At 44.9% G+C, this 23,486-nt stretch overlaps 1 protein-coding gene and 1 pseudogene across 1 annotated transcript in view; both read left to right on the forward strand.

Moving 5' to 3' along the window:
- Positions 1-7,069, forward strand: part of AKAP10 (A-kinase anchoring protein 10) — a 79,071-nt gene extending 72,002 nt beyond the window's left edge. Inside the window, exon 15 of the mRNA XM_043583246.1 lies at positions 5,272-7,069. Within this exon, the coding sequence (XP_043439181.1) occupies positions 5,272-5,277 (6 nt within the window). The 3' untranslated portion in view covers positions 5,278-7,069. The remainder of the gene's footprint in view (positions 1-5,271) is intronic.
- A 15,236-nt stretch (positions 7,070-22,305) lies between these two features.
- LOC122484709 lies at positions 22,306-22,597 on the forward strand (annotated as a pseudogene).
- Positions 22,598-23,486: the final 889 nt, after the last annotated feature.

Consider the following 23,486-nt stretch of genomic DNA (forward strand, 5'->3'; position numbering starts at 1 on the left):
ACAAACTTCGAGTTACAAGATCGATTCGTTCTGGAGAGCTAATGTACAACATGGTGACTATAGTTAACAATAATTGTATTATTTTCTTGAAAGTTGCTAATAGAGTAGTTCTTAAGTATTCTTACTATTTTTTTAAAGCTATTTATATGAGGTGATAGATGTAGTAACCACTATATATATCAAATTGTCATGTTATATACTTTAAACTTAAACAGTATTATGTCCATCATAGCAATAAAATTGGAGGGTAGAGGAGAGAAATTGAATTTCCTTCCCACAAAGAAAACCCCAAGCCCAAAAAATAAAACAGAAATAATACTGATTCTAGACAAAGTTCCAGAAAATTGAAGAAGAGGTAATATTTCCCAACATAGTCTATGAGGCTAGCATTACCTTGACACTAGACAAAGACATTACAAGGAAAAAAAACTACAGGCTAGTATCTCTCATGAACATACATACAAAATCCTTGACAAAAATACAAGGAAACCAATCATCAATATATAAAAAGAGTAGAACACCATGACACGTGGAGTTATCCCAGGAAAGCAGGTTTGCTTTGATATTTGAAAACCAGTTGCTGTTACTCATCATAAAAAGAAAAGCATATGATCATTTTAATAGATGCAGGAAAAGAATTTGACAAAATTCAGCCATTGATGACAAAACTCTCAGAAAACTAGGAACAGAACAGAACGCCCTAAACCTGGTAAAACTGACAGTTAACATCATTTTTAATGGGGAAAGACTCCATGATTCTAGGAAAAAGGCAAGGACACTTGCACTGGAAGTCCTAGCCAACGCAAAAAGGCAAAGAAGAAAAGACCTATAGATTGTAAAGGAAGGAGTAAAACTAGTTTTCTTTGCAGAAGACCTCATCACTTACATAGAAATTCCTAAGGCTACTTTATCCAGTATGGTAGTGACTAGCCATGTATGCACAATACAGAACATTTCCATTATCACAGAAAGGACTGTTGGATAGTAGTATCTGAAGGAATCTACAAAAAAGCTATTAGAACTAAGGTTAGCAGTGCTAAAGGATATAAGGTTAATATACAAAAATGAAGTACATTTCTATATACTAGCAATTAACAGTTGGAAATCGAAATTTATAAAACGATACAGTCTACAGTAGCATACCAAAACATGAAATTCTTAGGAATATATTTAATGAAATATGTATAATATTCGTACATTATAAACTATAACTGAGCAGAATTAAAGATTTAAATAAAAACAAATCATGTTTGTGAATCAAAAGACTCAGTGTTGTTAAGGAGCCATTTCTAGGGGGGATGGGTTAGATGGGTGATGGACATTAAGGAGGGCACTTGTTGGGATGAGCATGGTGTTGTGTATACATGATGAATCACTAAATTCTCCTGAAACCATTATTACACTAAATATTAACTAACTTGGATTTAAATAAATTAAAAAAAAATTTTTTTTAAAGGTGCTTTTTCAACCCGGGATAGTGATGGTGGTGGTTGAGGTATAACTGACATATAACATTATATTCTTTTCAGGTGTACAACATAGTGATTCAATATTTGTGTACATTGCAAAATGATCACCACAATAAGTCCAGTTAACATCATCAGCATACATAGTTAACAAATTTTTTTTTTTTTCTTGTGATGGGAACTTTTAAGGTCTGCTCTCTTAGCAGTTTTCAAATATGTAATACAGTATTGACTATACTCTCCATTCTGTACAAGATTATCCAAGACTACTGATAGATTCAGTACAATCACAGTAAATATCCCAGCAGGCTTTTTTGTAGAAATAGACAAGATGATTTTAAAATTTATCGGGAGATTTAAAGTAACTAGAATAGCAACAACAACAAGAAACGTGGTGGGGAGGGAGACAAATTGGAAGACTAACACTGCCTAGACACATTTACTATAAAGCTGCATGATTAAGACAGAGTGATATTAGCATAAGGGTAGACGTATAGATTGTTGGAACATGTAGAGAGTGCAGAAGTAAACCCAAATATATGAAGTCAATTGACTTTTGACATATGTGCAAGCTAATCCAATGGTAAAAAGATGGTCTTTTTAGTTTACAGTTTACAGTTACATATATATATCTATGTGGGGGTGGGGTGGGGAGCGAACCTTGTTCCTCATAGCATATACAGAATCAGCTCAAAATGGATCATAGACCTAAATGTCAGAGCTAAAAGTAAAACTCGTAGGAGAAAATCTTTGTGATTTGGGGTTAGGCAAAGATTCCTTAGATCATAACTAAGCATGAGCCATAAAGGAGAAAAAGCGTTAAATCGATCTTTATCAAAAGTAGAAACTTGTACTTGTCAAAAGACACTGTAAAGAAAATGAAAAGGCAGGTTACAGACTGGGAAGTGATATTTGCAAAATAACTGTCTGAGAAAGGGGTTGTATCCACAATATATAAAGAACCCTTAAACTCGATAATAAGCCCGACAATCTGGTATTTTTTAAATGGGCAAAAGATAAACAGACATTCCACCAGAGAAGATATACAGATGGCAGATATTCGCATGCAGATGTGCTCGACATGTTTAGTCATAAGAGCAATGCAAATTAAAGTCACAATGGTACACAACTACAGACGTAATGGAATGGCTAAAATAGACTGACAGGTGAAGGATGTAGAGCAGTTTGAACCCTACCATATTACTGGTGGAAATGCAAACTGCTATAGCCACTTTGAAAAACAATTTGGCAGCCTTTTAAAAAGTGAAATATATACTAGCCAGGTATCTCCTTGGGAAACTCTGATGGCAGATTTTTTTTTTTTTTTAATTTAAGTTTTCTTCTTGGGCTGATCATATTTCCAGAGAAAACACTAGCAGTCTCCAGCCTGGAGGATGAAGGCCAGGCTACCAAGGAGGCAAGTGGGAAAAAGCTAGGGAAGTCTCATTATTCTTATTTATACCTCTCCTTAATCCCCCTCTTTTCAGGACAGAATCCTTGTACTTGGTCGTGTTTGGTGTAGGTCAGCCCAGAGACCCTCTGTCTTACTCTGCTTAGAGAAGAAATCTCAGATTTTTCTGCTGAGATTGGTTTCGGGGCAGGGGCTGGTTGAGCAGAATTGCAGAATAACTGTAGATTACTAACTTCCAAAACAGGCTTTTAAGAAATCCTTGTGTTTGCACCCAGCCCCCATTCCCTTTATGAGACATACTGGTGCCACCAATTCCTGGACGTTGAGGGATTCTGCCTTGTAAATCAGGTTGCTTCTCCACTTTTTCCACTTTCCTTTTAGGATTGAGTCTTTTGGACCAGCTAAGTCATTTACCACTCATACATTTGCTTCCAGCTTCTGCAAGTTTGTTCTGCCTCTTCTCTCACTTTCCCCACTTGTGTGAATTTTTGTTTCTTTCTCTTTTTCTTTTTCTTTTTTTAACTGCTATTTTAGGAAGGCGTGAATTGAATGAGTGTGATCAACTCTCCATCTTTGTCTGGAGGCCCGCAGCTGTAATGGTTAGGAAATTCTGACTTGCCACAAGCTAATACTGTTTCTCAGTAGCTTCTCCAGCTAGTTCTAGTAGTACCCGTGAGAAACCATGCAAGTAACCATTAGAAAGTTGAAGGCAGCCACATAGCGTACCCCCCAGTCCTCTCCTCAAGCCAAACATTCCCAGTTTTTTCAACAGTTTTACTTTCCCTAACTTGAGTTGATCACAGAGACTTAATGCGAGAGGAGAATATCTGCTCGTGTTCATTATGAAGGCATTAAATGACTCCTCTATTATTTATGTTAGCAAAAATCAGGAATCAGAATCAAATACGTTCAGATGACACCCCGTATAACCCACAGTAGTTTGGAGGGCTTGAATTTAAATTTAGGTCCAGCATCACCCTTTCCTTGCCAACTTTTTACTCCAAGCACGGTCATTACCAGAGGTTGGTTTAATTTTGAACTTCACACTGAGCCATTTCACACCAAAGCTCTGTTCACTGTGGCAGATTCCATCCTTTTTTCTGTGTAAGGGTGGTAATTTTTGTCTATCTCCACTGGCTCAGTCAAACCCAAAATAGCAAAGAGCAAGATAAAGGTGTATGAAGTTGTGATTCCCCATCATCGTTGATGATCAAATGTTTGACAACGTGAAAATGTTCTTTTCAACACCATTTTAGAAAGCAGGTGTTTAAAATTGGGGCTTTTTATTTGAGTTGTATGTTTGGATTTTATTACCGTGTGCTTTTCATTTTTAAAATATTACGTCTATTTTGCTATATTTTGTTTTTTAAGCTCGCTAGCCTTCTCTTTGGCTGGCTAAGATGACCATCCTGTGTGTCCTTTAGGGATCAGCAGTGTATTGGTATGGAGAAAGTGCTGGGCTAACAGAACTTCTTCAGTCCACTTTTAGTGAACATGTGGGACCTTCTGCAAGTCGCTTTCCTTTCCAGTCCCCATTTCCTCATCAGTAGATCAGAAAAATTGGACAAGACAGTCTCATAAGATCTCTTTCTGATTCTCATTCTATGATTATATGAATGTGAGCTGCTTCCACGAAGGAGTGCCCAGCCTCTCTCTAGCCTATGTTGATGCCTCTGTGCTCGGAATCGCCTACTCTGCGCGTGTCTATGAAACGTACTTGGGAATGTAACGTGAACTACCTCACGGCATTACTGAGTTATTTCATGTGTATCTGTCCCCAAGACCTTGTCTCCCCGGGATGTTTGTTCCCTCCCCAGAGCTGTGAGTACAGGGGTCTCAGCCTCAAGATCTTGGTCTTAGGAGGCGAGGTCAGAGTTCTTTTTCTCTTTCTGAAGGTGTTGGAGTATTCTGTATTATGGCTCTCCTGATTTAGTGAATCCTCTAAGGATCGTCATTTAAGTTGTTTGGGGTTTTTCCCTGTTACAGACAGTACTTTAATGAATGTCTGTGTATAGAAGTCTTTACCCTCTCTTACAAGTATGCTGTTGGGTTAATTGCTAGAAGCAGAATTACTCTGTCAAAAGGTAGATATTTCGTTCTAATAATCTGGTGCCAGAATGGAAAGATAAAAGCAAATCTGGTTGCCAGTCTAGTCCTGTTGGGTAATGCTGGGGTGAGTTGCTTGACCTTTTTAAAGCTTCCATCCATTCATTCATTCATATGTAAATGAAGGTAGTTCTAGTATTCTGCCTCAAGTGGCTGTGGTCCAATCCTGGCTGTCCTGGATGCTGGTATATAGTAAACACTAGGTTTTGATTCCCTTCTTAATCCGTAATAATGTCACTGGCTGTAGAAATGTACGTTACCTTTTTCTTTTTCTTTTTCTTTTTTCAGCTATGACTCAAGACCTGAGAAAAAGGAAATCTGCTTTTGAAAAATAAGTGAACTTTTTTCCTTTGGTTGGATTCTTCAACACAGCCAATGAAGACAAAGCACTGTATTTCTTTTCACGAATATATCACTGTTGTTCCCAAGAAAGAATGGCAGACAATCCTAGACTTCCATCCTAAGCAGAGTGACATGTAGACATTTGCTGCACATGATGTTCACACAGTGAAAGTCATAAAGAGACAAAGTGGTATTGTTTACATTACTAGAAAACTAATAGCTTTCCAATGGCAATAACCCATTTATGAAAGAATTTTAGCCCACTGGAATAGACAGGGACCACATACTGTGGGAGGCAGACAAGCGCAGAGCGGTTACTCGATGCCCATTCTGTAGCGGTAACCCATCCCTAAAAGTATCATAAAGCAGGTACCAGAAGTGCTTTGCTTTGGCCTCCTAAACCAACAGGTGAGTCAGCCCCTCCGAGAGCCAGGCAGCTCGGGGAGGCAGCGTGGTGCTAGCGGGTTGTTTTCCTTCAGCGGCATTGTGCATTCGCAGAGGCATTAATTTGGAAGGAAGCCAGCTGATAGGTCATCTCAGTGACATTGTCCTTCCCTGTGGTGACAGCATACACTTTTTACACTTTAATTGCTCCTAAAATGCAGTATACTGAAAACCAGGCTCTCCCCTGCTAACAAAAAAGAGGAGTCTCCTTTGCTTTGCGCATCAGGACTTGCTCTTCTGGAATACTCCTCCAGGTTACTTCACTTTCCCTTCAGAATACGTGTGGGAAGGAATGTACAGTAGCAGTCACTCCCGTTTCCCCTGTGGTACCTTGAACAAAATGTTTGTTCCCAGACTACGCGGTTTTTGTTTTGTTTCTTCTTTTTTCTTTCTTTTTTTTTTTTTTTTTTTTTGTAAATTAAGAATATTGACATCAAGGGTTGGGGGCGGGAAGAGCACCCAGCCTCGGCTGCCTCCCCCTTCTCCGCTGTGCAGTTGGTGGCCTTTTTGCTTTCTGTCTTTCGGATAGTAGGCGACCCCCTGCCTGCCCTTCCACTCAGCCGGCTACTGGGTCCGGACCTCGCCGCCGTCAGCAGGCCCGCCCCATTGGCGAGCACACTCCACTGGCCAGACGGTGCCAACGCCTCCTCGCTGCGCGTGACTGTTTGAGGGGAAGGAACGTTCTCTTAGGCGTTACTGCTTTTGCTCAGACTTTGCAAAAAAGAAAACAAAAAAAGAGATATATATACATATATATATAAATATATAATTATTAATCACCTCTGTCCTTGAGAAAGTCTTGAATGAATAGAGATTTTATTCCATTGCAATATTTGATTGTATAGAGGCACACTGTTTCATCGACAGAAGAAGCGAAAGGCTGTGTATAAGTTTTTGGTACTGTGTACCACCACTGTTATTCTTCTAAAGCGAAGTATTCATGTACTTAACCCATATTCTATTTAATTGTGTTTGATTTTAAAAATATATATATATATGAATTATATTTAAAATGGTGTCAACTTTCTGCTTTCAGGGCACTCGTGGCTCTTCTCCTGAAACGTGTTGATTCTTCCAAATATTTCTGTTTGCTTTACAAAAACCCAGACATGAGCCACTCCTGGACTAAGCCCTGTGTTTGGAGTGAATGGCATAGACCTGAGGTTTTATTAGGTGTATTTGCTGTGACTAACTCGTTTTGTTCTTTTAACACAATGTTGCCACCCTTTCACTTTGCTTCAACCTTTAAGTAAGAGAAAAGCAATATAAAGGTCATAGAATAAAATGTGGTTTTGGGTGACTCTTGCTGCCTCTGCATGTTTTGGAATAACAATTTCTGTAAGACTCGAGGCTAATTTAAACTACTGCTTTTAGTTAAGAGTATATATAGTCCTTTGTATACATTTTGTGCTTCCGAGCTAGAGACATCAGTGGTTGGTTGTAAGATTCTTCTACAGAGAAGAGTAGCAAGTTTGAGACTTGGTTACTTTTTTCTGCCCCACCTGCTGTGGGACACAGAGGCAGATTGTGGCCTGAAGTTATTAGGCAGAGTTAATATTTGATGGGAAGTAGATCCTTGGACTTCTTGTAAAATTGGAATGGGATGCGATATAACATTGAGCACACAGTGTGCTCCAGGCTCTATGCAGCGCACCCACAAAATATGCTGCCTCTGCAGGCTCTCATAGGTTCAAGGAATCATTTGAACCCCATCCTTATCATGTTGTTGACATCAACGCAAATCGTTAAGGAAGAAGAGGTGTTAGTAAAGCAGTGGTACCTTCTGTAACTTACCACGTCTTCAATCACTCCTGTAAGATTTGATGAAAAGTGAAAACAGCAAATGTCAGCTGAGTCCAGTGATGAGTGATAAAGCAGGGAGCAACGTTTTGCGGCTTTTTCTCCTTGGGTTTCAGCATTCAGTAGAGCTTTATGAAATGGAGGCAATGTCCATTTCTGGAGCTGTGACTAGTTCAGTAAGAATTTGGAGGGGAAGGTCACTCTGGATTGCAGAAAATTACAATCTTCTTTGTTGTCTTATTTCAGTACAGCTAGCTGAGCACCTGCTGAAGCAGGTGTCATTCTCTCTAATGACACTGTTTGGGGGATACCCGCCTGACTCACGCTGACATGTCTGCACACAGTGACCTTCTCCCTTTCCTCCCTCCCCCACACACCAGTTGATTAGACCAGGGTTGAACTGACCCAAACAGGCCCAAGAAAATTCTTTATCTTAACAGTTTTGCAAGGGGAAAGAGAGAGACCCTCTGGGATTGCAGCTGGTATGGGGCGCTTAGAAAGCGGGGACCCATGAGCTGCACCGCATGACAGTCAGAGAGGCTTAAAATAGAAATACAGAAACATGAGTGCGAGTGGGCCAGAGGGGCCACCCCAGTGGCCTCGAGGACTTGGCTGGCTTCTGGATCTGGTTCTCCATCTTTGCCGTGAACTCTACTAATCCCTCAGGTATCCTTAGAATGCATTTTGGCTTTTCAAAAGTCAGTCTGAAGTGAATTTTTATTACATGCAACCAAAAGGACCTTGACTAAAGTACTGCCAGATTGTTCTAATTACTCATGATCGTGTCCTCAGTGTGTTTGCAAAGTACCACTGAATTCTGGAGCATTCTTCTTTCGTAAACCTTCCTTGGTCATTTTGTGAATTCTCTCAAAATGGAATCCTAAACCAATGGAGCTAAAAGACACTCCCTCATTTATATAGGGAGGAGTTACTCAGGCCTAGGAAAAGGGGAGGTCTAAGTCCCTGTTAGAACTCAGGCCTTCCGGACCAGGGCCTCCTCTTGCTTCCCAACATCCCTCCAAAGGATAAGCACCATCCCCGCTTGTAGCAACTATAATAAACCCAGAAATAGAGGGCATTTCTATCAATGGGTAACATAACTAATAAGCTTCAAATGATGGGAGGGCAGTGATTATCAAAAACAGGTCAATGCTGACCACTTCTACATACAAGGCAAGATGTCTGGCCTTTGGCTGGAGCCATAAGTAGGAGTAAATCCCAGCAAAACCCTCAAGTTTACAACTTAGGAGACCCACACTAAGAGTCACCCTAGGAGGCCACTTACAGATTAGCACTGTGGGCCTTCACGGGGTCTCTGCTTGGGCAGGGTTGAGAGTGGTCCGGAGTCAGAAGTATGGTACTATATGGATCTTGGGCAGGTGGGAGTGGCCACGGAGAGTGTTGGAGGGATCAGTGTGAGCAAAAGCCTGGAGGGCATTCATGCTCAGGGAGAGAGAAGTTCATCTGCTTGCTTGCCTATCACACAGGGTAGTGAGTATTTCTGCCTTAGTAATTTTATGCAACTAATTTATCCTCAGCCTGTTCCCTCCAAACTGCCTGCTCTGGCACAGTGAGGGTATCTGAACTCACCTGGAATAATGAAGCCCCTTGCCGAAGAGTGGTAGCGCACCGCTCCCAGGCACCGCTGCGGCACCTACGGGACTATTCGTGAGCACAGGCTGGGGTAGCTGGGCCCCTGGGGCCTATGTTGGGCAGGCAAGGTGCCTAGAAAAAGTGAGTTTGAGTTCAGCTCCTGGCATTTCCTTTGACTTCAGGTATGAGTCCCCCATCTTGAATGTGCCTTCAGGCTCACCCCTAAATGGTCCCAAGCTGGCCTCTGCCTGCACCACAGCAAGAGGCCTCTGCGCCATGCCCCTCGAGGACAGGCCCTCGCCGAACAGTGCCAGCCTCCACACTATGTGTAGCTCTGAGTGGCGGGCCCAGTCTTGTGTGCTCATCAGAACCCAGCGGGCTCCACCCAGACCCTAGATTTCCTCATCTTGACAAACAACCTTCGTTCCTTCTAATGACAGAGCCCCTGTTAGCAAATGTTCGCGAAGTTAGAAGCATTTTAACGCCTACTAAGTGCCAGGCACTATTTACAGTGCAGGGACAGGGGAATAAAACAAACTTGTGAGCCCCCTGCCACTTCCATTGTACCGAGGAAGTGATAAGAAGCTGGAAGCTTCCGTCTATACTGTGTGCTGGGATTTTTTGACTCAAGATTGCCTTTTGAGCCTATGATTTAACACCCTTTCCTTACAAAGCCCTGCAGGAAGTCACTAGGCTTTCCCAACCCATAAAAGACACCCACAGGCTGAAGGGGGCCCAACGAGGGGTCGCTCTGCCACGGAGCACTGGGCTGACAACAAGGAGTGGGCACCTTGACGTCTGAGGCCATCAAACAAGTCTAAGTAGGGTAGGCTTAGCAGAGGCCAAAGGATCAGTCTGAGCCCCATGGGGCTCTGTGCAGAGTTTCGGGAACTGAATTCTTAGAAACAGAAACACAAAAGCTACTGTAAAGTCATCACATGCACGTGATATAAAATCCCAGCCTTGGAAGAGCCTATTGAGCCGACTCCAAGAGGTAGTCTGCTCGTTCTGAGTTCGACTTTAACGATAATGACAGTAACCGGCACAGGCAAATGTGCCTACACTGTGCCAGGCGCTGGTAAGGTAAGTGCCTACTTGCCCTTGTATGAGGGGGGCGGAGGCTTCAGAGGTGGAAGAAGCGAGTCCAGGCGGTGAGACTGCCCGCTTCCCCACTGCTCTGCCCCCCTGTAAATCGTCACGGGCTCTTCTCTCATTGTGCTGCTGTTGCTTCGTGCTGACGAAAGCCTGGCATAGATGCTCTAGGAAAACGGGATCGTGGCTTTAAAATGGAAAACACTCCATCCGTTACCTGAAAGCAGTAGTTAAACTGTCACGTGCATCAGGATCCCCTGGAGAACTTGTTCAAGACATGGATTTCTGGGCCTAACCCCGTGTCTGATTTAGTAGGTCTGGGGCAAGGGCTGAGGATTCGCATTTTTAACACATTCCTAGATGACGCTATTCTGCTCTGGAGACCAGACGTTTGACTTTGGAGAGTCACTGCCTTTAAGTCTTTTCCTGTAAATTGGGAACTGAGTGTTTTCATTCCGTTATTGGAAATGCCCGTGCTACGCAGAAACGCAATTTGAGTCTTTGTTACTCATGATTCGCCAAAACAAGCACACGCATCTCTTAGTGCTTTCAGATGTCGGAGCCAAGCACACCCAAACGCCACCCCACTGTCTCAGCCACTGGGCAGGTCTGAGACCATGGAGGCAAGTCTCCCCCTGGGGGTAAGGCCAGAGGCTAGTCTCAGCCCCCATGGCCTTGAGCTCCCACCCCTGCCCCGCCATGCGCTGTGCCTCTGCTGGGGACAGTGCACCTGACATGCTCCCTTAGGGCTGAGACTGAGCTGGCATCCCACCCAAGGTGCACAATCCCTGTCTGGTCCATTTTCTTCCAGTTCTTCCCCCAGGTCCTTGATGCCGACTGCCCTCTGAGGTCTTGACCATGACTTTCCTGACCTGTCTCTCCCTTGCTGCCCTTGTTGTCAAGTCCCTCCCGTAGGACACTGGTACCTTGTTCATCCTTTCTTCCCCTCTTCACCTCCCTCCTCCCCATTTCTTCCTTCAGCACATATTTCCTGAGGACTCGTTATATGCCTGTTCCAGTTACTGGGGGTACAAGCAGTACCCCTCCTTGCAGCCTAGAAGACAGTGGTAATTCATGTGATGAGTGTTACGGGAGAGAGAGCGGGGCATCTGTCGGGGGCAGTCTAGGCGGACCCCTCTTTGTGAGCCACAGACTTCCTGATCATCTCCGTCTTCCTCCAGAACATGTGCATTCTGCACGTATCTCTTTCCTCAAGATACTGTTTCTTCCCAGTCCCAACACATGCAGGCCACTCCTCCCCCTTAACCCCACAACTGGACCACGACTTCATGTTGGCATGGTTCACGACTGCCCGCTGCTGGCCAGGGCTGTGTCCGTATCCTTGTTCCACATCCCCCATTGCCACATGGGGACACTGTGCTCTCATCTCTGCCACCTGCCCAGCTCCAGAACACTCCTGGCTATCTTTCTCCACGTGTTTGGCTCATCACCGCATCATTCCCACCCCAAGAAACCACTGTCCATGATGATGACCCAGCCAGCAACCCAGCTTAGAGTTCTTTGGCCTTCCTCGTTCTCAAGAACATATTTTACTCTTCAGTCACACCCATAACTAGATTTTGTCACCTCCTGTCAACTGCTCTACCTCTGGTTTCCCCTCGCATTTTAGCCCACCCTAATCCCAAACGGTGCAAGTACAGTTCTAGATTCCTCCCATTGGGATGCGTGAAAAGGGGGCGGGGTGGGGGGGAGGGGGAAGAAACCTAGTAAGTATCCCAGAGGGGTATGCCCTCACTATTATAAGAGTTAGGTTTTGTAAACCAGCCTTTCAAAGAGCAATTTCAAAAGCAATAAGTGACTACTTTCGTTGTAAGGATTACAAACCTGCGCCTACACGATAAGTGGGGGGTGGGGCAAGAACTGCCCTCACGTGGTGACTTGGATCAAACTTTCCAATGACGATGTCAGATAAGTATTTTAAAATGCTGCAGCTCAAACAGCTTGGATGCAGTTGAAGGATATGTTCTTCAAGACACTGGCTCTGGATATGACGAAGACGTTGACGTCCAAGATGCATGTAGAGAGTTGGAATAAAATTGTTACTTGAAATGTAAGAATGGGGGGAGCAATATTTTGTATTACTGTATTATTGTATATAATGTTATTTTAAATATGCATGTGTAACTAAATAAATTAGATATTATGATTAGACATCTGACTATTTCATCAACATTCCTAAAAGTTTAAATATCCGGATTGACCCCTTGATTTTTAACCATCTTTTCCTTAGGAAAATAGGGATTTGCCTTAAATCTAAGATCACCTATATCAGTAATGAACTCCCAAGTTCCTTAATTAGCATTTAACATACTGATTGACCTAGCTGCCTAGATCTTGGAACACTAGACTTTATTTCTTTTAATTTTTACTTTTAAATATTTATTTTTGAGAGAGAGCACAAGTGGGGGAGGGGCAGAAAGCGAGGAAGACGCAGAATCCGAAGCAGGCTTCGGGTTCTGAGCTGTTAGCACAGAACTAACTCGATGTGGGGCTCGAACCCACAAACAGTGAGATCACGACCTGAGCCAAAGTTGGACGCTCCGCACTAGAATTTAAACCACACCTACCCCTTTCTATCCTTTGTTCAGTGGGCTTTTACCCCTCTGAGCCCGTGCCTGTGCTCAAGCAACGCCTACAACTTAAAATGCCTTTCTCTAAACTCCACATAAAGAAGTCCTCCTTTCTGAAGGCTGGCTCCCTTCCTCCCTTGCCGCCTCCTCTAGAAACCTTCCCTGATGCCCTGTCCGTCTGAGTTGCTCTGAGCACATCCTCACACACCATCCAATGTGGTGTCATGGGGGGTTGGTTCTGGGCCTGTCTCACCAGACGTGAGGAAGCTCTTCCCAGGAAAGGCCTGGGGTTGACCCCGAGGAGCCTGGCTCAGGAGATGCTGGGGGGTGGGGGGCTTGCTCTAAATGAATCAGGCCCAGCTAATGGTCTTCCAGGCCTATGTGCACAGATTCAGAACCAAGTCTTCCTGTGCCTTAGGGGCTAAAGGGGGTCTCTGCTCCTGGCAAGAGGTTGATGTTGGGATGTCTTACACTCGTCCAGCAATTCATAAGGTCTGACTTACAGACGCCTGACTGTCCTGAGACCCTTCCAGGAGGTCTACATGGTCAAAATTATGTATCATAATAACACTAAAGACGTTAATCGCCCTTTGCACCGTGTGGATATTTGCACTGATAATGCAGAAACAATGGTGAAACTTCTGGAATCTTAGCAGGAATCTAGACAGTGACACCAAACTACCAGCGGTCATTGTATTCTTCACCACTGTGTGACTTGTCATTTAAAAAAAAAAAAGCCAGTTTCCCATAAGAATGTCCTTGGCGAAGCAGAAACAATTATTAGTTTTATTAAATCTCAAACACATGTTTTTCAATCGCATGTGGGACAAAATGGGAAGCACGCATAAAGCACTTCTGCACGGTGACTATGACCGTGGCCTGCAGGACAAGCACTTAGGCAATCGTGCGACTTGTTAGCAGAACTGGCCGCTGTGGTCATGGAATATGTGAAAGACCGGACAAGCTGGTTATTCAGACTTGGGTGTTTATTTTTTTTTTCAAATATTTATTTATTTTGAAAGAGAGAGCACATGTGCACACACACACACACGAGTAGAGAAGGGGCAGAGAGAGAGGGAGAATCCCAAGTAAGCTCTGTGTCAGCAGCTCAGAGCCTGACCTGGGGCTTGAACTCACAAACCATGAGATCATGACCTGAGCTGAAACCAAGAGTCTGACACCCAACAGACTCAGCCACCCAGGCGCCCCCAGAGACTTGGGCATTTAAAAGGCATTTTCTCGGGCTCTGTGCTGACAGCTCAGAGCCTGGAGCCTGTTTCAGATTCTGTGTCTCTCTCTCTGCCCCCTACCCCCCCCCCCCACTCATGCTCTGCCTCTCTCTCAAAAAAATAAATAAACCTTAAAAAACATTTTTTAGGGGCGCCTGCGTGGCTCAGTCGGTTAAGCGTCCGACTTCAGCTCAGGTCACGATCTTGCAGTCTGTGAATTCGAGCCCTGCGTTGGGCTCTGGGCTGACAGCTCAGAGCCTGGAGCCTGCTTCCAATTCTGTGTCTCCCTCTCTCTCTGCCCCTCCCCCCTTCATGCTCTGTCTCTCTCTGTCTCAAAAATAAATAAACATTTAAAAAAATAAATAAAAATAAAAAAAACATTTTTTAATACATAAAAGGTATTTTCTGGAAAATGAATGAAGCAAGCCTTTAGGGCTTTGAGAAGACAACACTGACAGTATTTATTGCCAAGGATAAAATTTGAGTTTTCAAGCAAAATTTAGACTTTTGGAAAACCAATATTAACCACTGTGAACTTGATAGCTCACAATAGAAAGGACATTTCTATTGAGAGCTGATTAACAGATGTGATTTAAAAAAAATTTTTTTAATGTTTACTTATTTTTGAGAGAGAGAGAGAGAGAGAGAGAGAGAGAGAGCATGAGTGGGGGAGGGGCAGAGAGAGAGGGAGACACAGAATCTGAAACAGGCTCCAGGCTCTGAGCTGTCAGCACAGAGCCCGGTGTGGGGCTCGAACTCACAAACCTTGAGATCATGACCTGAACCAAAGTCGGATGCTTAACTGACTGAGCCACCCAGGCACCCCTGATTTTTTTTTTTTTTTTTTTTTGATCCTGCGTGGTGAAATGTGCCAACATTTGGAAGATCTGGATAACCCAATGAACCAACATTTTCCAAATGACGAATGCGTGAGGCACAGAAGCATGCATAGGTCAAAGATTCAAAGGGCAAGATCCACCAGGAGAGTGAGAAGGGGTTCTGAGAGGGAGAAATTTGAGAACTGCCCTACCCGCCCAACCTCTGGCTAGTCGCAGAAGCCGCACCAGGGAGGCCAGAGCTCATCTGCCCCGTGCTACTTGCATGAAAAAGATCCAATTCCCTGTTGTGCTGCCTCTTTGCTGTGGGATCTTCAGTATTTCCCTCACTTCTCTGGGCCCCTGTAGAAATGGAGATGATTGTTCTTCAGCAACTGGTGGTGGCAGAGGAGGAAGCTCATCGGTTCGAGAGATATTTGGCAATGCAATCAAAAGGTGCTGCTGATGTATTATGAAGAAGAGGGCGAAGTGCTGGGTTCCTTTAGAGTATTACAAGGAAAGACCCCCTCCAATAATCTTACTTCCAAGGCCGCTCTCAGAGTGCAGACCTAGTGCTTTGTGCGGGCCCTCGGTTCCTCATTAGAGGCGTCTCTGATCGTGAGGACTTATTTGAGTTGTGTAATTGCCGGCCCTGGAAAAAGGAGCTTTCCTTCTTCTCTCCCCACTGCGGAGAACTGCTGATCTGATAGCTTCGCCCAGCTCAACAGGAAGTGAACATTCTGTCCCGACCGCAGGGCCCAGAGCAATCTCTTCTGCCTGCCTGAGGTCAGCCACAGAGCTGACATGCCAGGCCGCTGGGGAAGGAGGCTCGGAGAGACTGTGTGCCCTCAGCACTGCTTTGATGGGGAGCAGGGGCATTGGGAGCAGCTGGCTGTCCCGCTGACCTCCCTAAAGGCTTTGCAAGGGGAGCCTCCTCTAGAGAATTCACACGAACCTGACTGCACGAGCATCCGGAGATGAGGGCGAGAGATTCTCTCAAGAACAGTTCACTGTATTATTTTTTTAATTAAAAAAAAATTTTTTTTTTAACATTTCTTTATTTTTGAGACAGAGAAAGACAGAGCATGAGCAGGGGAGGGTCAGAGAGACAGGGAGACACAGAACCTGAAACATGCTCCAGGCTCTCAGCTGTCAGCACAGAGCCCAACGCGGGGCTCGAACTCACAAACCGCGAGATCATGACCTCAACCGAAGTCGGACGCTTAACCGACTGAGCCACCCGGGCGCCCCTAGAACAGTTCACTTTAATCTAATTCCCAGAGGCTGTGACACAGAAATATACACCAGAGGACAGGTTTATTGATTTATTAGAAAAGGTTCAGGGGTGCCTGGGTGGCTCAGTCGGTTAAGCCTCTGATTCTTGATATTGGCTCAGGTCATGATCTCACATTTGTGGGTTTCAACCCCCCCATCTGCTTGGGATTCTCTCTCTCTCTCTCTCTCTCTCCCTCCCTCTCTCTGCCCCTCCTCTGCTGTCTCTCTCTTGCTCTCTCTCTCTCTCAAAATAAATAAATATTAAAAAAAAAGAAAAAGTTCAGGATACCTGGGTGGCTCAGTCAGGTGAGTGTATGACTTCTGCTCAGGTCATGATCTCAAGGTTCGTGAGTTCGAGCCCCACATCTGCTTTCAGTGCAGATCCCACTTTGGACCCTCTGTCCTCATGGCTTCCCCGCCCCCCCACCCCCCCCCCCCCCCCCGCTGCCGCCTCTCCCGTTTGGGCTCTTTCTCTTTCAAAAATAAAAAAAATAAAAATAAACATTAAAAACTTAAAAAAAAAAAAAGAAAAAGTTCAATTGTCAATAAGTAAACTGGAAAGAGCATTTGACAAAACCCTACACCCTTTTGGGCAAACCAGGAATAGAGAACTTTCCTCCACTTGGACGTTTGTCCAAACCCATAGAATGTACGGCGCCAAGAGTGACCCCTAATGTAAAGTATGGGCTTTGAGTAATAACGACGTGTCAATGTAGGCTTATCAGTTGTAACAAATAGCCTTCTCTGGTGTGGGTGTGGACAGTTGGAGAGGATGTGCATGTGTAGGAACAGGGCATATGTGGAAAATCTCTGCTCAGTTTCTTAAACCGAAACATAGTTGACATACCACATTGTGTAAATTTAAGGGGCACAGCATATCGATGTGACACATTTATATTGCCGCATGACGGCCATTGTAGTTAGTTAACACGTCTGTTGTCTCAGAGGTGGTGGGAGCAACTTTCGGCTCAGTTTGGCTGCCATGATGTTGTTCTTTTGTTAAAAACCTTACAAAAGGGGCGCCTGGGTGGCGCAGTCGGTTAAGCGTCCAACTTCAGCCAGGTCACGATCTTGCAGTCCGTGAGTTCGAGCCCCGCGTCAGGCTCTGGGCTGATGGCTCGGAGCCTGGAGCCTGTTTCCGATTCTGCGTCTCCCTCTCTCTCTGCCCCTCCCCCGTTCATGCTCTGTCTCTCTCTGTCCCAAAAATAAATAAACGTTGAAAAAAAAAAATTAAAAAAGAAAAAAACAAAAAAAAAACCTTACAAAGGCTTCTCATCTGACCCCAGGGGGGTGGGGGGGAGAAGCCTAAGTCCTTTTTCTTTTTTAAATGTTTATTTATTTATTTTGGAGATAGCAAGCGGGGGAGGGGCAGAGAGAGGATCCCAAGCAGGCTCCATGCTGTCAGCGCTGAGCCCGACTTCGGGCTCGAACTCATGAACCGTGAGATCATGACCTGAGCTGAGATCAAGAGTCTGACGTTTAACCAACGGAGTCACCCAGGGGCCCTCAAAGTCTTTATAATGACCAATGAGACCCTATGGCCTGTTTTCTCTGTGGCGTCATCTCTAATCATCCTCCCCCTGGGTCACTAGCTCCAGCCACTCTGGGCTACATGCACTCTCCTGCCTCAGGCTTCTGCACTTGTGATTCCTTCCACTTGAAATGCTCTCCCTCTAAATATCTGCATGGATCACAGCCTCCCTCCCTCCTTCTCTTCAGGTCATTGCTCAGATGTCACCTTCTCAGTGGAGCCATTCCTGGCCATCTTTTTAAAAATTATATCCTGGGACGCCTGGGTGGCTCAGTCACTTAAGCATCTGACACTTGATCTCAGCCTAGGTCTTGATTTCAGGGTCGTGAGTTCAAGTCCCACGTTGGTCGTGAAGCCTACTTATAAATAAATAAATAAATAAATAAATAAATAAAGTACCCCTCTGTCCATATTTCCTATCTCCTTTCTTAGATTTTGTTTTCTCCTTAGTACCTATCACTAGCTAACATCTTATTTTATTTATCCTATTTATGGTTTGTTTCCCCCACCACAGAATAAGCTTAGACACCTTGTCAGTTTTGTTCACTCATAACTACTTGTTGAATGCGTGCGTCCGGGAACTGTCCAGCGGGCTGCAATGCTTGGATCACAAGATCACGACATGCCTCACCACCGCAAGGCCACGTGGGAAGTCAGAGCTTCAGGGGTACTGAGTACGCTGGAATCAGAGCCAAGGTCATCTGCTGATACGGGCGCGTCAGAGACACTCCCTCACGTCAAGACAACTAAAGCCTCAACCAGTATTCCCTCTCCTTTCATCGCCTCCTTGACTCCATCTTTTCATTCTTCCAAGGTTCCTAGCCCCTTTCTGATTGGCACAGGCTTTCTTCAGATATGCTCAACTTGAAGGTCTTGGGAGTCGTATTTTTTCTCTAAGACATCTCACATAGACTCAGCTGTGAGCCATCCCGCTGGTTTTGAACTTTGACTCTCAGAGCCAACCCTGTATCCACATAGCCATCCTACAAAATGTCAATTATTCAAGCCTCCATCATGGTGGTCCCAGGTGGGGCAGCAGAGCGGATGGAAGCAGAAGGGATGACGGAGACAGCACAAAACAGAGGTGCCTCCTTTAATAAGCACAAGTTGTTAACATTCCATTTTTAGGCCTTAGGAAAAGATAAATTTCAAGAAACAATTTTTACTGTTTATTTATTTTTGAGAAAGGAAGAGAGACAGAGCATGAGCAGGGAAGGGGCAGAGAGAGAGGGAGACACAGAATCCGAAGCAGGCTCCAGGCTCCGAGCTGTCAGCACAGAGCCCGACGCGGGGCTCGAACTCATGAACCTTGAGATCATGGCCTGAGCCGGAGCCGGACGCTCAACCGACTGAGCCACCCAGGCACCCCAATAATTTCAATATTCTTAAATAAGTAGCAGATGTCTTTTAAGATTAACTATGTTGTTCATGGCTCTGGATCCTTTTTCAATCTTTGTAATAATCTCAGAGATTTAAAAAGCACATTTGACATATTTATTATCAAGTATATAGAAAATTATTGGTACGTCTTATTTCATCAGTTGGCATAATTTTAGGACTTTTTGTTCATCCTCAATCCATGAAGCCAAAGCATCATTTGAACAAGTTTCAGAATTTAAAAAGTGAAAAGAATTAGGAACACTTGGGTGGCTCAGTCAGTGTCTGACTTCGGCTCAGGTCATGATCTTGCGGTCCATGGGTTCGAGCCCTGTGTCGGGCTCTGTGCTGACATCTCGGAGCCTGAAGCTTGCTTTGGATTCTGGGTCTCCCTCTCTCTCTGCCCCTCTCCCACTCATGCTCTGTCTCTCTTTCTCTCTCTCTCAAAAATAAATAAACATTTAAAAATTTTTTTAAATAAATAAATAAATATTTAAAAGTTTACTGTAATTTTCACTTGTGTCATTAAATAATTTCCTTATTACATAATTAAACAACCGAAATTTTCCCTTGGAATTGATACCTTTTTAAAATTTCTAATAGCATACTATATCTCTTTTTCTTTCATAGATTCCCTTCCTTAGGTTTGTATGTTTAATCATTTTTATCATGTGCCTAATTAATCCAGCAGTTCTCAAACTGTGTAGTTTCAAGACCCAACATATTTACTGGATTAAAAATTAAAACTAAGGGACACCTGGCTGGCTCATTCAGTGGAGTGAGCGACTCTCGATCTCGGGGTTGTGAGTTCAAGCCCCATGCTGGGTGCAGAGATAACTTAAAAATAAAATCTTTTTTTAAAAACAATAAAATTAAAACTAAGAAACAAAATAGATTTATTCTTAATTTATTTAAAGACAATAATGAGCCCATTATAAGTGAACATAAAAAACATATTGTTATGAAAAATAACTGTTTTCTGAAACAAATTTAGTAAGAAAAGGGACGTTTGTGCCTTTAGTGCCAATATTAATACAACATAAAAGGCAACTCATATTTTCATGTTTTTAAGAAAATACAGGGGCACCTGGGTGGCGCAGTCGGTTAAGCGTCCGACTTCAGCCAGGTCACGATCTCGCGGTCCGTGAGTTCGAGCCCCGCGTCAGGCTCTGGGCTGATGGCTCGGAGCCTGGAGCCTGTTTCCGATTCTGTGTCTCCCTCTCTCTCTGCCCCTCCCCCGTTCATGCTCTGTCTCTCTCTGTCCCAAAAATAAATAAACTTTGAAAAAAAATTTAAAAAAAAAAGAAAATACATACCCGGTCGGATCTCACAGAACCCCTGAAAGTGTCAGAAATGTTCAGGAGTCCACACTTTGAGGACCATTGAATTGATCTATCAGCTTGTAAGATACAAGCTCTATCAGTCTATCTTGTAAAGTACTGAGTGTTCTATTGTAATAGATAACAGATAATATGTAATTTCGCTTATTAAACCCAAACACATGGGGCGCCTGGGTGGCGCAGTCGGTTAAGCGTCCGACTTCAGCCAGGTCACGATCTCGCGGTCCGGGAGTTCGAGCCCCGCGTCGGGCTCTGGGCTGATGGCTCAGAGCCTGGAGCCTGTTTCCGATTCTGTGTTTCCCTCTCTCTCTGCCCCTCCCCCGTTCATGCTCTGTCTCTCTCTGTCCCAAAAATAAATAAACGTTGAGAAAAAAAAAAAAAATTAAACCCAAACACATAAACTTTCCCACGTATTTATTATTTATTTAGCCACTCCCACTCTACAATTTTTATCAAACTCTGTAGAGCAGGATCAATAGCATTTACTGTATTTTATTTTATTTTGAAGACTTTTTTACATGTTTATTTATTTCAGAGAGAGTTTGGGGGAGGGGCAGAGACGGGTGGGTACAGAGGATCTGAAGCAGTTTCTGTGCTGACAGCAGAGAGCCAGATGCGGGGTTCAAACTCACAAAGTGTGAGATCATGACCTGAGCCGAAGTTGGACACCTATCCGACTGAGGCACCCAGGCACCCGTATCTTATTTTTTAAGCCATCTCTGCACCCAACGTGGAGCTTGAACTCACAACCCCAAGATCAAGAGTCGCAGGCTCCACTGACTGAGCCAGCCAGGCGCCCTGACTGATAGAATTTCTTAACTCCTTTGTCATTCTAGGATAATGACAGGCTGGCTAAGAAGATCCAAGTCCTCACCCGGCTGTCATTATTTCCCTCCCTGCTCTCAGATACTTTGTTTCATTCTCTCTGCTGTTTATTTGACACAGGCTAGTAAATACAACATTTATCAAGGGAAGATTTAAAGTGAGTCACTTGGTTGGCAACTTTCTTGCATCACCCAGAGATCACTGAATACAGTGACTAAGCATCCAATGAAAACATCTGAAGGTTTTCTAAAACTCTGAAATGCTAGATTTTCTCCCTCTAGCATGGCACTGGGACCGGGGACACAAAACCCAATCAAGTTTTCATATGCATATTTCTCATTGAAACCATTTTTCTGGAGCACTGACCATCAAATTAAAGATATGATTTTAAGATGCTATTCCTGGGGGCGCCTGGGTGGCTCAGTCAGTTAAGCGCCCGACTCTTGATTTCGACTCGGGTCATGATCTCATGGCTTATGGGCTCACGCCCAGCATCAGGCTCCATTCTGATGGTGCAGAGCCTGCTTGGGATTCTGTCTGACTCTCTCTCTCTCTCTCTCTGCCCCTTCCCACCTGCTCTCTCTCGCTCTCTCAAAATAAATAAATAAACATTAAACAAGTTTTTTTTTTTTTTTAAAGATGCTACTCCTGTTAGTGCTCCATCATCCCTAAGAACCGTTAAACAATCTTCCGAGTCTTCAATTTTGCACTGTGAGTACACTATTAAAATACCCGTATGTGGGGTCCGCAGCCGGATGACGGCAGGCCTGGGGGGAAATGCGCAATGCGCACGCGTGCTGGGGTCCCCGGCCGGCCTGGCAGATGGCTGTGGAGGATGACTTCAGGGAACGTAGAGCCAGGAGAAAGCCAAGCGGCTTCGGGGGACACTGGAGCAGTCCTTCAGAAGTGCACATCTCCGCGGATAAAGGGCTCCCTGTCTGGACCTTTACCCACCAAGCGGATGGGGCCCAGGAGTTGGATGAGGAGGAAGGCTTCCTTGGGCAGCTGGCGACCAAGGGGTTTGATGTGTTCAGGAGGATGGGAGTCTGGTCCAGGTGAGCTGCAGACATGTTCCATCACCTCCAGAGCGCAGATGGGGCTGCTCTGAGAGGAGCGGCCTCCCACATCACCCAGAGAAAGTGCAGGACCAGAGCCACCGCACTGAGGGCAGCCAGAGAGCGGGATGAGCTCGAGGTCGAAGCAGACGGCGTGGAGGGGACGGAGGTCACAGCTGGGAATGGTGCAGCCGGGACACATGGGGTCGGCCCCCCAGCCTGCACCCTCTGGTCCAGACGCCCAGACCATTAGGGTAGACGATCTGGTGCAGGATGGTTGGCCCATTGCTGGGAGAAGGAAATGAGTGGGGCTGGAAATGGTTTGTGCCTTTGTTCGCTAGTTGTTTTGAGACTTGTTTGTCTCATTCCTTCCCTCTCCCCCATTCCCCTGTCCAGCTCCCACCAGAGGAGGAAGAGCTTTAGGATGCTTGGTCTTGGGGTGACGGGAACTGGCTCACCACACCCCCTCGGGCCTTCATTTACTATCTGAGTGATGAGGCCAGTTTCCCCACACCGCGCCTCTTGGGTAAGAGGAAGGGCGAGTGGGGGTGGGTATGGCTGGAGTCGCTGCACGCTGGTTGCCGGCGGGCAGGTGGGGTTGTGAAGAAGGAACAGCCAGGGAACCAACACTCAGCCTTAGAGAGTTGACACTCCTGCTGAGTCAGGAACGTGAGGTGACCCTGCAAAGGGAAGCGAGATGGCTTGGAGATGTGAACGAAAGTAGCTGTAGCATCTTCCTCTTCTCCCCGCCCCCCCGGCCCCACCTGAATAGCTCTGGACCCCAGCCCAGAATTTGGAACCTCTTGGAACACTCCTTCCTGCCCCTCAGTCTCCAGCCCTGGAATTTCTCAGGAAGTCTAACCCCTTTGCTAGGTGCTAAGCTTGGGTTCTGCCTCCTCCAACCTCCTTCCAAACTCTTTATCCCGCCCAAGTCCAGGGATGAGTACATCAGTATGTAATACCTTACTGTTCCACCTGTGGCTTGATCTTGGCATCAGCCTTCTGGGAGCTGAGCTTCAGAGCTCAGCCAGGGTGTAGTTTCTGGGCCCACCCTAGCAGCCTGGTACTTTTTTTTTTTTTTTAAGTTTATTTAATTGTTTTAGTAATCTCTGCTCGAACTCACGACCCCGAGATCAAGAGTCACATCCTCTTCTGACTGAGCCAGCCAGGCGCCCCGCAGCCTGGTACTTCTGG

This window comes from Prionailurus bengalensis, chromosome E1, assembly GCF_016509475.1.
Source record: "Prionailurus bengalensis isolate Pbe53 chromosome E1, Fcat_Pben_1.1_paternal_pri, whole genome shotgun sequence".
Taxonomy (NCBI): Eukaryota; Metazoa; Chordata; class Mammalia; order Carnivora; family Felidae; genus Prionailurus; species Prionailurus bengalensis.